The sequence below is a fragment of the Toxotes jaculatrix genome, chromosome 4 (assembly GCF_017976425.1).
Source record: "Toxotes jaculatrix isolate fToxJac2 chromosome 4, fToxJac2.pri, whole genome shotgun sequence".
NCBI lineage: Eukaryota > Metazoa > Chordata > Actinopteri > Toxotidae > Toxotes > Toxotes jaculatrix.
In genome coordinates, this window is record NC_054397.1 from 12868074 (window position 1) to 12886044 (window position 17971).

Consider the following 17971-nt stretch of genomic DNA (forward strand, 5'->3'; position numbering starts at 1 on the left):
TGTAATAGTATTGTGCCCTGCATGTTAGTTTTGTTCCATTACTTACCTGTCTGCTGCTCTTTTAAAACATTTCTAAAAGATTCAGATAGTTCTCAGTCAGTGATTTTTTTCTAAATTGAAGGGTCAACATGTGCTGAACCATGATCTTAGGTATGGTGAAAAGTTAAAGTATTGCTGTCTCTCCCAGGCATCATGCTCTGTATACATATTCATTGTATGTAGTGTTGGAGTGTCTCCCCCTTGTGTTCATTGTCAGTTATTGCAATGAGCACGTTCTTATAGATCTATACTGTAAGTTGGTTGTGTGATAAACTGTGGTAATTGTGGGAGGAGGAACTATTTTAAAAACATTTTATTAGCTCGTCACACAAATGTATAAATATACATTATATTTATACATTAAAACTTATACTCAGTGCTTGTGAACTTGTGTGTTGCAGCGGGTTGTTCTGCGAGTTCTCTCCCCCGATGGTCCTTCCCCGAACCAGCCCCTGTGACAACCATGAGTGCCTCAACGAGGCACAGTGTGTTGTCGTGGGAACGGACCCCCAATGCCAGTGTCTCCACGGCTACGAGGGCGAGCGCTGTGAGACGCTCGTCAGTGTCAACTTTGTCAACCGCGAGTCCTACCTGCAGCTTCCCTCCAATCTCCTCTCACCCCAGACCAACATCAGCCTACAGGTTTGCACTCACTCAGCTGAAACAAAAATTGTAATTAAGTACAGTTTTGAAGTACTTGTACTATAATTTAATGTTTCAATTTCATGCCACTTATGTAATATTCATTTCACTAGATTTATCTAACAACCATAATTACATGTTACTTTTTAGGTTTATATTTTTTGTGAAAAATATGTGACAGGCTTTTAAAAACAATGCATTTCCCAGCCTTTTTGGCCTTTGACCCTTAATAAAAAACAGTGTCTACTTGGGGCACTTTGTCACATTTCAGATGTCTGTGAGTTGGCAGCAGTTCAACCAAGGAGACATTTCACCTTTAAACTTGTCAGATGGTTTCATTTAAATATTTTTGAGGTCCCTAGAGGTAAAATTATCCAGTGTCTCAAAAAGCATTAGAGGAAAGTAAAAGAATAAATGGGATACAATTTGTGTAGCAGAGCTTTTTTTCCTCCTTCCTCACCCATTAATCATCTCACAACCCTTCAGTGTTATCTTGTGACCCTTTGAAGGGGGACCAACTCCTCGACTGAGAACCCCGGACTAAACTTCCTAACTTTATTTAAAGTATTATAAACTAGTTCTGCTTCAATCAGCCACAACACAAGTATTCTTCTGCATTACATATCTAATAATGTATGTACTTAAGTCACAGGGCCATTTTCTCTGCACAAGCACTATTACTTTTCATAATTTAAAGTAGCTATAATTTATATTTTTATAATGAAAATGTATCAAGCGACAAGAGAAAATCCTGAATCCACACTTCCTGGTGGCCAGATACACAACCTCAAATGAATGATAATGTTGTTGCATGTGCAAATAAGCAACTGTTTGCTCACAGCTTTGTCATAGTAACTTAAAAGGTGATGGCATGTAAAGCGTTGTATTCATAATCTGAAAAACAACTGCTACCGTTAATAAGGTCATTCACACGAGCATCCTGTTGTTAGATTGCCACAGATGAGGACAGTGGCGTGTTGTTGTATAAAGGGGACAATGATCACATCGCCATGGAGCTGTACAGGGGACGCCTGAGGGTCAGCTATGACACTGGCTCCTACCCCCCTTCTGCTATATACAGGTACGTGCTAATATAAAGAGGAATGTCTGACACCAACACTGTCATTGATGCCACGTTCACATGATGAATGATACAAGTGTCTAATCTCTCCTTTCTCTCTCTCTCTCTCTCTCTCTCTCTCTCTCTCAGTGTGGAGACAGTGAATGATGGTAGTTTTCATGCAGTGGAGTTGGTAGCATCAGACCAGACTCTGTCTCTGTCCATCGACGGGGGGCCGCCCAAATCCATCAGCTCCATCAGCAAACAGTCCACACTCAACATAGATTCCCCACTTTACCTGGGAGGTACGGACCCAAGCACAGTGTGTGTTTATATGTGTGTGTGAATAACTCAAGACAAATACAAATACTCGATAATTCATTGGTGCACTGCAGGTCACAGAGGATTATCTGACTGGATTCTAATCTCCTTGCTGCATATATTCATTTATTCATCAGGAAAATCTGGCTCATCCCTTTGAGCTTTAAAATAAAAAAAATTACACTATTTGCACATAATTTGCTTTGTGAAGACAATTCTAAAAGAAGAGCCGTGTTTTGAATATATTTTTTAAATAATTCCCTGATTCTCACTGTTGATTATATGTGATAAATATATCATAATAATGGGTCATGAGGCAGATTTTAATTGCTCTCCTCAAAGTTATTTTTGTATCCTGTTGTATTTTTTTTATTATTTACTGGTTCAGTGCATTGATCGTCACACAGATGGCCAACAATAAGAAAAAAAATTTCTATTGGAGCAAAGGCCCAGATGGACTAACTTCAAATCCCTGGCACAAACATCAAACCACAAGTAACCTTGATGTGCATTTTGATCTTGATTTGAAATTCGAAACGCACAAGAAATATCACTTAAAGTACCTTTAATCGTCTTAGGAGTTGTGCCAAAGTACAGCCATTTCTCACAGAAAGGTATCATGAAACCCTTTTATCAGTGGCTGACTTGATTGCTGCAAGACTCTCTTAGTGCAGTACCCAAGAAAAAAGATAAACGTCAGATTTATTCAAAACACTGCGGCACGTGCCAACAGAGAGACAGAAAGGGAGCACACAGAGTGCATATTTTTGGTCCATTCACTGGTTAGTTTATACCTTGTTTTAAGTTTCTGTGATTTAAAATCTGTCGGTGTACCAGAAAATATTTAAGGCATGTTTCATTGGGATCACATCTGATTCTCTGGCACGGATATTTTAGTTGTTCCCATGGCTAAAACCTGTCAGTGGTTTGTCAATGGAAAGAAGTGTCACAAACAGTAATAGTTTGAAAACTAAATCCTAAATACGTTGTAGCTTAGCATCAACATAACTAGCACATCTAGTTTTACTGTTTAATCCATCTCTCCCCTTACTGTTTAGTACCTCACCTTGTAATATTATAAAAAGCGGCTATATACTGTAAATAAAAGAATGTTTGATTTTTATTTACTTTGTGAACTTCTGACATATATGAAGATAATGTATCTCTGCATTAGAGATGCTCTGATCTCTCTAACGACTCCTTTCTTACACCAGGGATGCCAGAGCGTGGCTCACCCTCCGGAGGTCTGTCAGCCCTGCAGCATAGCTCAGGTGGACGCAATGGCACCAGCTTCCACGGCTGCCTCCGCAACCTGTACATTAATGGGAAGCTTCAGGATCTGGGGGCCGGGCTGGGGCAAGGGGCTCCAGGCGCTGGGACTGCACAGAGCACCACCAGACAGTGGCTGGGCCACGGGGTGGAGCCGGGCTGCCAGCCATGCCAGAGAGGTGCCTGCGTCCAAGGAGACTGCCACGCAACAGGGCACCGTGGCTTCACCTGCACTTGCCATCCAGGCTGGACGGGAACACTGTGTGACCAGCAAGTCAGCAACCCCTGTGATGGCAATAAGTGAGTGTTTTTTCTGTGTTTGAACTTAATATCAGACTGAGTGCAGTTCTTGTGTTTAAGGTTTTTCAAATAAAAGAGGGACTTAGCTGGAAGATCTGTGTATCTGTCTAAATCTTTATCTTTCCTGTCCCTCTCTCCTCCACCCTACAGGTGTATCCATGGTACCTGCCTTCCAATCAACTCTTACTCTTACTCCTGCCGCTGCCAGCCTGGCTTTGCAGGCGTACTCTGTGATGAGCGGGACCAGGACGCAGCTAACCCCTGCAGTTTGTCTCGCTGCAAACATGGCAAATGCAGAGTGTCAGGCCTGGGCAAAGCATACTGCGAGTGTAACAGTGGATATACAGGAGAGGCATGCGACAGAGGTAAGAAAAACATGGATGCATGTTTGGAAGGGGAGGGGTGTGTCTGTGTGTATAAATTATTTGCTGTGTGTACAATAAACTGACTTCTCACATTTTTCTAAAAATAATACTCAAATGTTGTTCAAGCTTTTTAATCAATAGCAGGTTTTTCTTAACAGAGCCTCTTCTGAGCTTCAGCTTTGCTCTCTGTTACTTGTAAACTCTCATTTCAAGTCTCTCAGCAGTACGTGTGTGTCTAACAGCGTTTAGTGTTTCTGCATCAACACTTCTAACCCCATTGCTTCTTCAACTCAGCATCTCCTGAGCCTCCTCTTAATCCCACACGGGGAGTTACTCAGGTGAGACAGCCTGGTCACATTTTACTGACGGTCTCTGTTTTCTTGGTTCCTCTCCAGTGCAACCCAAAATACCCCTACTCACTGCCTCTGCTTCACCTCGTCTTCACCTCCTGCAACATGTAGCTGAAGTAGTTCTTTTAAATAGATTCACTGCAACAATAGCAATTGAAAGAAGACATCTTATTTTAGGATAAATATGTATTTGTTTATATCTAAGAAAATCTTGCAAAGCACAATTTGCATTGGAGTATTAAACATTTTCTTAAGATAATTTGTCTTGATTTATTTTAGTAAAGATATTTGCCATTGATATTTTTCTATACCAGATAATTTCACTTCGTTCCATAATAACTTGCTTGTTTGTGCAGTGTGTCATCAATCACTGTGTCCTTTATATCCATTTGAGACTGTTTCTTGCACTGCATATACACTGTCCCAGATGGTTACCATAGAAAAGCTCAGGGAAGCACCTGTAGGGAAGGTAACCAGACCAGTTAGTCCTCATGAAGGATGAGGACCAAGTCCTTCTAGCAAAATATATGTCTGGTTACCTTCTCCAGCTCCAGTAAAGAGCAGTGCACAGCTGCTTCCCTGGGACCATGTCTGTGTGTCCCTGTGCTTCCTCTTACTGTCTTCTTCCTCTTCTCTCTACACCCCACTATTGTGCCACCATGTTGTTCTCACCATTAAGATCACTTTTGTCATCATGTCCTTGTCGCTTCAGAACATCAGTAAAAGCTTGGATAACTTGTAACCTCTCTGTTCGCTCATCCCTGCAGAGGTGGCCTGCCGAGGGGAACGGGTCCGAGATGTCTACCAGAGACAGCAAGGCTACGCGGCGTGCCAAACCCAGGAGAAGGTCTCCCGTCTAGAATGTCGGGGCAGCTGCCCGGGGGGAGCAGAAGGACAGGGCACCTGCTGCACCCCCCTCCGCAGCAAACGCAGGAAATACACCTTCCAGTGCACTGATGGCTCTTCTTTTGTCCAGGAAGTGGAGAAAGTGGTCAAGTGCGGCTGTACAAAGTGCTCCTCATAAAAAAAAGAAAGAAAAAAAAGAGACAATACCCTTGGCAGACTTCCTCCTCTCCAGATATGTTCTGTGTTCCTGCCCGCCTTACTTGATCCTCGTCCCCCACTGTCCAAGGTCCCCGATTCTTTCTGAGAAAACCCTCCACCCTCCACAGTCATCCCCCCCATCAACCCTGTTTTTTTTTTTTTAAAAACCCTGAAAAAAGTCAAAAAACAAGAGAAACAACTAAAAAAGAGTTTCTTTTCTTGTCAGTGCTGGACTGATGATTGATGCTTCCTCGGTGGGGATGTTGAATTGTATTGTAAAGTACAAAAACAGACTTATTTTTTATTATGAAGTGGAGAAAAAGACAAAAAAAAAACGCAAGAGTTGACTTTTTCCTTACATCTACTTCTTTTTGTTGGTCATGATGACTCCAATGGTGTGCCACACTGTCTCTTCCCTGGAGGACTGACCGGTCACTGACGGCTGACCGCTTCCTGTAGACTTCCTGTTTCCTGTTTGTGAGTCGTGTGTTTTAGGAGTAACCTTAACTGGTAGTACCACAGACTCACCACTAGGAGGAGCTGCATTAAGGCATGGGAGAGGGCGGGCAGTGATAACCCCCTACAACACAAGAAACCACCACTGTAGTGTTCAGTCTCCTTTAACAGACCTCCTGAACCCTCTGAGACTGTGTGCACAATCCTACACACAGCTGTGCTCAAACTTGTGGTATTTTATACAGCTACTGAACATCACACACACACACCCACACATACATGTGCTCTCACCTGTAGAAGAGTTAAACATATTACCTGCCAGGTTAAATACACTACTCTCTGTTTATCTACCCCCAGTCATGAATGACAAGTATTTATTGTATCATAAATACCTGTACTTATTCAGTAGATCCCCCATGTATCAATCTGATTCTTTTAATATATATTAATTTATATTTGTCCTTATTTTTGTATTAAAAAGACATAATCTGTCAAGATAGCTGAACTAACAAAATGGTGTCCTTTATTTTGGTTGAAGAGAAGTTGTTTTTTGATCACTGAAACTATTGTGCTTGCCAGAGACCTTAGTTACATTTTAATCTGCAAATGTGACGTGAAGACATTGTATATTTTTGTCGCGTTTCCTGAGAGTTTGTACTGTGCCATTACCAGAAGGTCTTTATATTAGAGTATAAATGTATAGATAATTTCCCTACCTATGTATTTCACACACAGATCTTGTGAGTAGCATTGACCCTAGAGGATGCTTAGAACTGTTTTTACCTTTTTAACAAATTTATGCTTTAAGAATACTGTGACTTTTTCTAAATGAAACTACTTTGTTAGCCCCTTGGTCTCCGATGTTAACATGTTGCTGCTAAGTTTTTGTACCGTAGACTTGGATCCTGATCTGTATGTTATATAGAACTTCCTGCTCCTACTGTACGGGGGCACCTTGTGTAACAGATAAATATGTTCCCCCCACCTCTACACATGTGCATTGTGCTTTATACCCCCCCCCCCCCCCCCCCCCCCCATCCCCCCATCCCCAGACTAATGTCAGTTCCCTGACTGATGTTTGTTTATTAAACACAATATTTACCTCACACTTCTCACCTTTGCCTTTTTTGTCACACTAAGAGGTCCAAGAAATGTTCCCCATGACATTCTGAGGAGAAGGATTAATAAAGTTTTGAAGAACAACAATGCAGAAAGTAACCATCTATTATTCTTTTAGGAAAACAACAGGAACTGTGTGAGATTTGTCCTCATCCTCACCTCACCTTTCCCTCTTTTCATCCCTTTTCTGTCACCTCTCAAAGATTTAGGCAACTTGTGTAACATTTTTGTCATGATCCCATTTGTTTCGCCACACTCACTTGGTATGTTTGAGTATGCACATATTGTTTGTGCAAGACCAACTTTGTGAAGTCTTCACTATATTGAAGGGTAAGTCTGATGATTCAAGCCATTTAAGTCAAACTTGAATGAGACCAGCTGATATTTGATAATATGTGCAAACCTAATATCAGTCAAACCTTCATATACAAACCCTGCTGTACTGTAAGTCCTCAAATTATTTTGAAGCAGTAAAAGAAAGTGCAGTGAACACACCGGCCTCTTAAGTTCATCTAGGTGACCTCTAAACCAAATTTACTGGGAAACTGAAGGTCTGCCCAGCAGAGTTAAGATCTATGTGGGTCACTTACGGAAGAGATTAGGGCACAGAGGACATCACAGATCACTGAGGTCAGAGAGACAGCCACAGTTTTCAGGTGAGGATTCTGAAAGAGGACACCGTGGCCAGTGGCTCTGAGCAGCTGTAGATACACGTGCAGGAGACAAATATACTCTCAGCTAAAAAACCTTTCAACAAACAGTTCTCCACCATAGAGGTTAAGATGATGACCACAGACTGCAACATCTCTGTTTCATGTCTGGCTGGAGACCTTTGGAACAATTTAGTCTTAATCATTTCCTGTAATCCTTCTATCGTCTGTAATTAAGATAAAACAATCCCAAAAAACTTAAAGAAAAATCCTCCATCAGCCCCAATGTTTTCTTTGAATATGCAGTTCACTGATGCCATCTGCTGTCATGCAGCTTAATTACAAATGACACTTTTACTGTAACATCAGGTGTCTTCTATATGATCAAGTGCAAAAGAAGAAGGGTAGAAATGTCCAGCTCCTCCTATACAGTACTGGAGACACACAGAAAAATAGGATTAGTTTACTGTATGCTGACTGACAGAGGTTGCAGAGGCGTGGTGATGGATTCAGTGTTCAGTGTTGTTCATCTGGATAACCTGGATTCTGTCAAAGTGCACACACACATTGTCATGGCTAGCTGTGGTTTAGATCAAATTTCACAGTGAAGATAGGTGTTCAATAAAAATGTTTGAGCTTAAAATCAATTTGATATTCAAAGCCCATACATGAAAGTTTGTACATTGTACCTTCATTCATAATGTTTTGATTCAGCTGTATGCAAGGGTGAAAAGGCAAAAACAAATAAATGTAATTTTGAAAACTGTCTTGTTTATTAGTGGTGCATTGCTTCACATGCACACTATTGTTCTTCCGGTTCATTAGTGGTGCGGGGTGTAGCACCACACACTATTGTTATTCTCGTTTTTTCTTACACCTAGAATTTTGGTTCATAACTCGTCCCACACTGTTGAGCGCACACCAACAAATTATACATCAAAACGTGCGGCTCGATCGGACTCGGTGTGCTTATATTTTTTGCTCCAGAATATTCAGGTTTCACGACATAATTCATGAAAAACTGCAAAATATTTCCCATACAGAATGAATGGGATGAAGGTCAAAAAAGTGTCAAACTTTAAAATGTAGACACAAGTCCTGTGTATTTGAGGTGTATTCAACTTTTTTTCCTAAGTTGTGTAGTTTTTGAATGGTGACTCTTTAATGGTCATGAGTGATTTTGGGATTTTGAGTTTACAATGGGTGTGTATTGCAGAATGTTCCAGCCTAGAGTGGGAGCTTAGAGTGTAGGGGCTTTTAAAAATCTCTCAGAAATTTTTTCTTCACACGACGACTACAGCCTCAAATTTTACTCTACAACAGTGATATTCTCCAACTTTGTAGCCATACTTGTCTTCTTTCTCACAATGTGTTTATTGGTAGGATTTTCGCTTTTTGAATAGTCTGCCTTTTACCGACATGAGTCGCTCTCATCTGCTCCATTGACTCCAATGTAAATGGAGAAGAGGATTTTTGGAGAAAAGCAGAAAATACCCTTTTTTAAACTCACCGTATTATCCACATTTTTGACACTAGGACTGAAAAAATACAACACTTATGGTCCTTAAGGTCTCGTGGCTTTGGTGGTGAAATTTGTTTGGCAATATCATGTTTGGTTTTTGAATAAATAGCAGTAGTTTGACAAGCCCGATAATGAGCCTGTCGGAGCAGCTGTGAGGTGCTCCGAAAATTTCCCAAAGGCAAAACATCAGCATACAAGAAAACAAGAGAAAACAAACATGGTGCAGGCACATTAGATCCATTCATAGGATCAGACAAATTATTACTGTGATTAGCAGTCATAACAGTAGTCATACTAACTGCAGTAAAAGTCAAATATAAAATAGATAAAAGTAGTAACAGTAGCAGATTTAGTGGTCAGCAATTGCAATTGCAGAAAGTGTAATAAAAGGGAAAAATGTAAACGTTATTGTTTCTGAACAAAAACCTAGAAATCTGTGGCTCTAAACATGGGGATACAAACCAAAAGGGACCTTAGCCAAAGGTCGTGAATGACAGCCAATAATAGTTTTGTATAGTACTTTGCACTTTTTTTTAATTTGCCCTCTTCTTCGCTGGCCAATCATTAGCCAATCAGAGATGACCACCCACCTGGTTGTTAGAGGGCTGGGATTTAAAATGGGCAGGTTTAAGCCGCGAGGACGCTAGGAACAGGGCGAGCAGAGACCCTGGTTGTGAGTTTAGTCAAATCTTGTAAATATTGTTGTTCATCAGGTGAAGACCCGGGACTTTGAGTCAAAGTGTAACCAGATAAAACCGGATGCTGAGCCGTGTGTTGCAGCTGATTTCAGCTCGTAGTTCAATTAAACCATGGTACCACTGTGACCACCACCTGGTGCACCCAATCCGCCATTACCACGCCGGTTTGGAGGAGAGGAGAGCGCGTGTGCGCGGAACGCAGACTTCCACCGAGTTTGTGTATGGAGACAGTGCGAGCACACTGAGGGAAACAGACCAAGTGTATCAGCCTGTGAATCTCTGTTCTTCAGATGCTGCAACAGAGGCGCCCGGGGCTTTTGCACCCTGTGAGCCACAGACGCCACTTTGTGCTCACGCACACGCTCGCGCACACAGCCTCAGTGCGCGTGTCTCCATCGCACCGTTCAATTTGGACGGACGGCTTTGAAACGGCTTTCTGGACTTTCTACGAAAAGTGAGTACACACAACATTTCAGTCCACGAGCGCGCCAAACAGTCACAGTTTACGGTGCCACGTTGCGCTGGTGCCACCTGGGGTTATGTTTTTGGGTGGAGCTCACCTGGTTCGGAAATATTCCTTCAGTCTTGGTGGTTTGACATTTAAATTCTGGACCGAGATGTGGTTCATGTGGTAAAGATAAAGGTTGAATATGTTGTTGTTTGTTTTCTTTTTTTGTTTTTTTTTTTTGAAGAGAAGGTCTAAAGGATAACAGGCTTTGTCTTGAAGTAGAACTGCTAATCTTTATAAACAAATCTGAACAGAGTGACAGCCATTTCAGAAGGCAAACCTGAAAAGATGTTTACAGATGGTAGAGAAACCTTTCACTATGTTTTAAAAAACGATGTCAAAGACACTAGAGGGGAAGACACAGTTAAGGCCTCATTCCAGTGCTTGAAGAAACAGAGTGAGGAAGACATGTTGAAGTTTGGACAGACCATAAATTCTGCTTAAATGATTCTTTATTTTGTGGCTGAACTTCCAGTGATGGTGTTACTCTCTTTATCCATGCTATTTACTTTTACATTGTCTGTTGCACACATTGCTCCCTTATTGTTAGTTCTCTGTCCTTTAGCACCTTTTTCAAATGCTTGTCATGTTATTTATTTTAGTTTAACTTTACATATTTGCATAAGTGTATGGTTTTATTTATTCTTTTGTTTTCATACTTATCCTTTTTCTTTAATTTTTTGTTATTGTGAATTTACTTAACTTTGTCACTTGGATGGAGAAAGCCTTGTACTCTGGTGTGTGTTTTGTCTTTTTTTTTTTTTTTTTAATTTCTTGCTTTATATTTGGACTTTTCTGTCTCTGAGCCCAAAACATGGAGCTGTCAACCTGTTGATATGATTAGTCTGCAAAAGGCTTAAAGTGCAGTAGAAGGCAATAGCATCTACTCAGACTGTCTCCATGTACATCAGAACATTGGACTTGCTAATTACTGCTGAGCCTCTGTGGAAGGGTTTGCAAAGATCACAAGACCACGGCAGAACATGCTGAGGAGGAGTTCCACAGGTGATACAGAACTGGAATGTGATGAAGTTTTGAGTTAATGGACTGATGGATAGATGAATTTGGAGACTCCCAGCAGACTTTCCACCCTGCAGGGATGGATGCACTAGACTGTTCTACAACAGTCTGTGAAAGCAGCAGACACCAGAGTCAAGGGACATTAGTCAGAGGAAGTGAGAGAGCAGCAACCAAAGGTAAGATCTGAGGTCATGTTGAACGTTTGCTTTAGTCTGTTTGCTTTTTACTTACTACTAATGATTGTTTTTTTTTTCTCAGTTTGAGTCATATGTCCAACCTTAAGAAAGGCTGGAAGGGGAATGTTGTGGCCTGACCTGATCCACCAATCCCTGGACACTGCCTAGATCTCTGGACCTCACCTCTGAAGGACTGTTGCAGCCCACATCGCACAAGTCTGCAAGCTGCTCTTCAAACTATAGGACACAACCAGGAAGTAAGTCTGCTGCATCTAGGAGGTGGATGGGCTGATTTTCTGCATAGTGAAGCTCAAGTGCTGTTTCAGCACAGACTGTGACTATTTATTATTATTCTGCTGTTGGAACCAAAGTTTTACCAGCTCTTCACTTGTGATGCCTTAAGAGGAGACAGTCTCAGGAAAGTGCGAAACGAAACACAGCTGGATCTGTGATGTTGGCTTTCTCAAGTGGTTTTTCAGCTCATAGATCACGTTTTGAATGAATTGTCCAGCGGTGTTTTTGTTTAGATTCAGAAACAAACACAATCTTCTTTGTGTGCATCAGAATCAGAGAAACTTTATTAATCTCTGGAGGGAAATTCTTTAGTTACAATCAAACTCCCAATGGAAAATTAAGAAAATGCAATGTAGTATGCAGAAGAGTTGGAAGACAAAGTAAGATAAAAACTTTTTTTTTTTTAGATAAATGTAAATTAAATATAACAAATAGAATTTTTAAAAAAAGAACTACAATACCCACCCCTTAGAATGTACATATACCCCAAAATCAGAAAAATTGTCTTCTTTCTCACAATGTGTTTATTGGTAGGATTTACGCTTTTTGAATAGTAATGGAGAAGAAGGACTTTTGGAGAAAAGCATAAAATACCCATTTTTAAACTCGCCGTATTTTCCACATTTTTGAAACTAGGACCAAAAAAAAAAATACATCACTGTGTTCTTTAAGGCCTTGTGGCTTTGTTTGGCGATATCATGTTTGGTTTTTGAATAAATAGCAGTATCTGTTATGGTCCGAATCGGCCGAAAATGAGCCCGTCAGAGCAACTGTGAGCTTCAGAAAGCCCGTCACCATGGCAACCGTCAGTGCAAGAACAGGCATAGCTGTGTTCTCTCTCTGTCTTTGTAATTAGAACTATAGCAAAGCTATCGGTGTGCTGTGCTACAACACAGACACACATTAGAACAATAACACACCGCACCACTCTCGTGTTTTCCTGTAGAATTGTCTAGTTTGTAATACAACTCTGGCCTTTTTGCTGTGTACCGCACCGTTTTTGCCGCAGCAGGCAGCTGTTGGAAAACAAGCTCTAAAAACCAACTGTACACCTAACAGCAAACAGGCACAGTTAATGTTATAAAGTGGGTGAGAGCACTCCATTTGTCCCTTTTTTCACCATGCATTGCTATAAAGCAGTTTACAGTTTCTTGAGTGTGCCTCCTACAACTTTTCAAGCCACTGTGGTAGTGTTCCCCATATTTGGTGGCAGTCAGTCAGACAAAAGAAGCTGCTAACAACCGAGTGTCTACCTGAAGTATCCCAAGTCAGCTAGTGGAGGACAGCATCCCAGTCTGGTGAAGATTCCTGCCCGGAAAGGTCCCAATATGCAGCCCAACACTGAAAGTGAGAATATTGAACATTATTTGATCACCTCTGAGAGAATTACGCATGCCTGTTAGTGGCTTCAGAATGAGTGAGCTCCCCTGCTAATGGGTCAGTCCTGTTCTGCTTATGTAGCAATGGACATTGATGATACCATGGACTATGCAAAAGTAAAGTCTTCTGTTTTGCAGAATTTTGTAGTCTGTCCAGAGACCTATCAAGTGAGGTTCTGTCCCAGTGTCCTGGGAGAAGGGAAGAAGCCTAAGGAACTGCAGGTCTGCCTTAAGTACTTGTATGTCAAGTAGATGGCTCCCAAAAACCAGACAAAGGAGCAAATTAGAGACACAATCATATGGAGCAGTTTCTGAAAGTTGTGAATCCTTAGCTTCGCACCTGGATTAAAGATAATATTCTACCCAGCTCAAGAAAGTGAGACACCCATGTAGATAAATTTAATAAAAGTCTGCCTGCCGTGTCCTCTTGCAGCTTACATATATATATATCTAAAGCTGACATTTACTGGTTAAATAGAATCTAGGCGACTACGTTTCTAGGCCATAGTAAAATTTTAAACAGTGCATTTTTAGTGGATGAGAGCAATGAATATTGATGTCCATTAAAACGACACTGGGTCTGAAGGGGTTAATTGTTGTGTAACTTTTTTTAGTCTTATTTTAGATTCCACTGTAACCTTTTTCTGAACCTGCATTCCTCCTGACCCTGAAAATCTCCATATTTCTCTCTTGAATTCTTATGTATCCTCTGTCCTCCTTTATTAATAGTTTATAGTTCACACTCTCTCTAACACACACACACACACTCTCTACCTCCTGCCTCTCCTTTTTCCCTCCTCAGAATTGTCCGGTTCTCTCATCTTATCTGACCTAATTCATTTTTCTGCCGGAAACATTCAGATTCATTGACTTGAATACACACACACATAAATAAAACATTCGCACACAAAGACACAGAATGTTCAGTTCTCAGACTTGCTCGAAGCATTCTTAAACATTAAGGATATAAAAGATTTGATCATTTATGTAAAAGGACTAAATCTGTGTAAAAAATGCTCTTCATACATCTGTAATAATGTTGAGACCAGGGAGGTCTCCCTCTGGAGTCCCAGGATTATTGCAGGAAACAAAGCAACAACCTCATCCCATGTCCCCAAAGAGACCAGAGAGGATTATTTGGTCTTTGAGATGGAAGTACTTTGCTAACTGGATCAAAAGAGAAAAGACAGTATGTGGGTGGTAAAGCAAAGCCATTAGCCAATATCTATGTATATGACATATAAATGCACGTTCCCCTCCATTAAGATATATGCAAGCATGTTCATGTTCTCTAAACTGTGGACAAAGACTTTTATATTTATTCAGTGAAATTATGGTTTCTAAAATCAGTGCTTTTAAGTCTGTATCCTACCAGTTTCAGTGAATATATTGTCTAATCTAATGATTCAATCTGATTGTCCAGTTATTTCCTTTACCGGTGCCTGACATGAGATGAGATGAATCTACATGAGTGTAAGAAACAGTTTGCTAAAACAAGATGATTTGAGCAAAAGAAAGAAGAAAAAAAACATTGTACTGCTACAAAAATTTGTATTTATTTATTTGGACTTTTGTTTTTTGTGAAATATGAATAGTTTTACCTCTTTGGCATTGTGACAGTTTTTCAAGTGACAATTTGAGAAGTTTAGAGGGGAAAGTTAGTCTTTGGTGGAACTTGTCACAACTTATTATTCAACCTGTGAGAAGGGATCGCAAATTGACTCTGCTTCACGATCAGGGGTCATAAGTCACAAGGTTTGCAGCACAAAATTAAGTTCATGTTTTCTGATTTTTCTCCTATTCTGAAATACTGGATAGTTTTACCATTTCGTGCCTATAAAAATCATAAAAATGATCTGGCCAGAGAGGTATAAAACCTGAGATCAATGTCTTTGTTTGAGTTGCTACCTGATGTTATTGTTTTTCTAGGTGGATAGTGTAGAATAAGCTATAATACACTCTAAACATGGGCAGTGATGTTTTTTTTTTTTTTTTTTTTTTTTTTTTTCTTCCAGCCATTGTTGACTGTTCTGGTAATATTGTCTTTTTAAATGCTGTATGCTGAGGCCTCAGAGCAGTAGTTACAGTACCTTTGTTAGATTAGTTCCCCGACCTAAAGTATACAAATCAGTTAACAGCTCTTTCTGAAACCCTCTCTCTCTCTATCTCTCTCTCACACACACACACACACACACACTCAAGGTGGGCAGGTGTGCCCCATTAAAAGCTTCCCCTGGTGAACACAACTACCCTGGGAGACACATTAATGCAGTGAGCTCCTTTTGGGTGACATGAGAAGGAAATGGAGAAAGAATAACACAAGGGCAGTCATTAGTCAGTCAATATTAAAAGATGTAATCACTTTTTCATTCCTTAGAGAAAGGACCCCTGCACACTCACTCTCTGAACTGCGCTCCAGTCAGGCCTGTAATGACTTTTCTCACTCAGTAACCTACATGCAACTTCTGTAAATGGGAGACTATTTTAAAAAATTTATTTGACCTCTGTTTTATTAATCCTCTTTGGTATTGTGACTATTCTTACATACAGTTAGAGAAGCCTACAGCTGACGGATGTTCTATGTAGGTTACAAGCCCATTACACAGCGAATACCATAAGGCAGCACACACACTTCCCATCTGGAAACAGTTATACAGTATATTGTGTAGTTCCTGGAGTCTCTGCTGGTTGCTTGGCAAGTACTCCCAAGAATCAGTCCAGCAGCTAACCCCCGGAAAAACCTAATGCAAATAAAGCAAATGTGATATAATTTGTTAATTAGGGGGATTTAGAGGTGCTAGATGGATTTTGTTACCTTTGGATGGATCATTTATAGCTGTTCCTCCTTGCTTCCAGTCTCTATGCTAAGCTGAGCTAACTGGCTGCTAGCATGATTATTGTACAGACATGATGTTGGTTATGCTTCTCATCCTGTCTTCTGTGTGACAGGGGACAGGACGTTGCAGTAGGTTGCATAGTGCAGACGTGTGTGTTAAACAAACTGCTCCTGTCAGGAAGCAGGTCCCAAACATAAAAAAAAAACAACGTACAAAAACAAATGTAAAGAAACTAATTGTATATAGTTTGTGCATGTTTGCCTAAGTGCATGGAAGCATATAAGTGTATTTACCTGTTGCTTTAAATGTGAAGCTACAGCTAGCATCCACTTAGCACAGTTTACCACAAAGATTGGAAATAAGGGAAACAGCTAGTCTGGCTCTCTCCAAAGCAAAATCTGCCTGCAGCTCATAAACAGTTTCTTCTTGTTTGTACAAAAAACAAAGTGTAAAAATGACAGTTTCTGGTTTTACAGGTGTGAAAGACTATTGTGCCAGACTATTTCTTTACCTTCAGACAGATGTTTTCCCATTTCTAATCTTTCCAGTCTGACATTGGTCTTCTTATCTAACTCTTGACAAGAATGCAAAGTGTATTTCCAGCCACCAACAAAATATTTGCGGTTCAGGATGGAATCATAATTCTTGTTGGCTACATTAAGGCTTGTGGCTCTTTGAGGTTGAAACAGATATTATTCATTCATATGCATATTTAACAGTAACAAGGAAGTCTCATCAAACAAAAATGAACAAATGTTAATCTGTAAAAAGTTAGTCACAGAGCAGGATGTGAGGCTGCTTATCCCCAACTACACTTCTGTAATCCTCGCTCCTGCATCAGCCTTGCTGCATAGACAAGAATCACATCTTGTGCTTTTGAGGGTTGTCACCGTAAAAGCTTCTGTGTTCTCACTGGTCAGGGCATCTTTCACAGGAACAACCTTTACAAATTATTCATGTTTGGATTTTTTTTTTTTTTTTTTTCAGGAGATAGAGGGGGAAAACAGAGTGCACAGCTGACGGGTGCTAATGTGAGTTACTTACATAATCCCATTTCTACAGATACAGAGAAATCCTGACCTCTGGTAACACTCTCTCCGTGATGGGGGAAGAGTGAGAGCAAAGCTGACTATTTAGCCTTGAATGGCCACAAAACCCTCATCCTCTTTAGTGACTTTCAAGTGGAATGGGTGAGATCATTTCACTTATTTGTTGGTGAGAATATTCTTGAAATTGTTTCAGCAGTGTGAATTTCAGGTGTCTTATCACCCATGTACAATGTCTATTCTAATCTAACACTGAGAGCGAGAAAACTGTAAATGAGATAACACAAACACATAATGCAATTGCCATTTTCCCTTTGACCTTTTTTCTCATTCGATTTATCTGAGCTTTTTATCTGATTTTTTTTTTTTTTTTTTAATCTGAAATTTTATTGTAAAACCTATTCAGCAACTCCTTTATATTAATCTTGTCTAGGGCCTGTACTTTATTTACCCAGACCATACCTGTCCATCTTCATGCTGCTCGGGAAAAAGAGAGGTAATCCTTGCACTAAATTTTTCAAACTCCAAATAAATTTTATAACGCACATTTCAACCCACAAAAAAACATCCGCGTGAACAAAGTTAGTCTAAAGACAAATAGAAAGTAACAGCTCCGCCTACAGTTATCCCTTACTGTGATGAAAACACATAGGCTAATGTCCCCAAGAAAGGAGATGAGAACATTACGTGTCTTTCATAATATAGATTATAGGCATTGTTTTGTGGCAGCAGACCTAAGGCCGAATTGTAATTTTTGTTTGTACAGCCTAATTTTTGTTTACCCCTGGAATACACCTGGAGTTGGATGTGCACACCAACCACCTTCTTTGCATGTTTGACCTGCTCCCTGACCCCTCATGTCTTAAATTGTGTCCC

The 17971-nt window shown here is 40.3% G+C and overlaps 1 protein-coding gene across 5 annotated transcripts in view; it reads left to right on the forward strand.

Moving 5' to 3' along the window:
* The window catches only part of slit2 (slit homolog 2 (Drosophila)), an 87633-nt gene extending 81850 nt beyond the window's left edge, over positions 1-5783 (forward strand). For 4 of the 5 annotated variants that reach the window (XM_041035834.1, XM_041035836.1, XM_041035835.1 and 1 more), the window contains 6 exons: positions 441-681; positions 1632-1762; positions 1892-2046; positions 3277-3631; positions 3782-3996; positions 5114-5783. In XM_041035834.1, the coding sequence (XP_040891768.1) occupies positions 441-681; positions 1632-1762; positions 1892-2046; positions 3277-3631; positions 3782-3996; positions 5114-5370 (1354 nt within the window). In that variant the 3' untranslated portion in view covers positions 5371-5783. Of the gene's footprint in view, positions 1-440; positions 682-1631; positions 1763-1891; positions 2047-3276; positions 3632-3781; positions 3997-4290; positions 4335-5113 lie in introns of all 5 variants that reach the window. The other variant, XM_041035837.1, reaches the window with a different exon arrangement.
* Positions 5784-17971: the final 12188 nt, after the last annotated feature.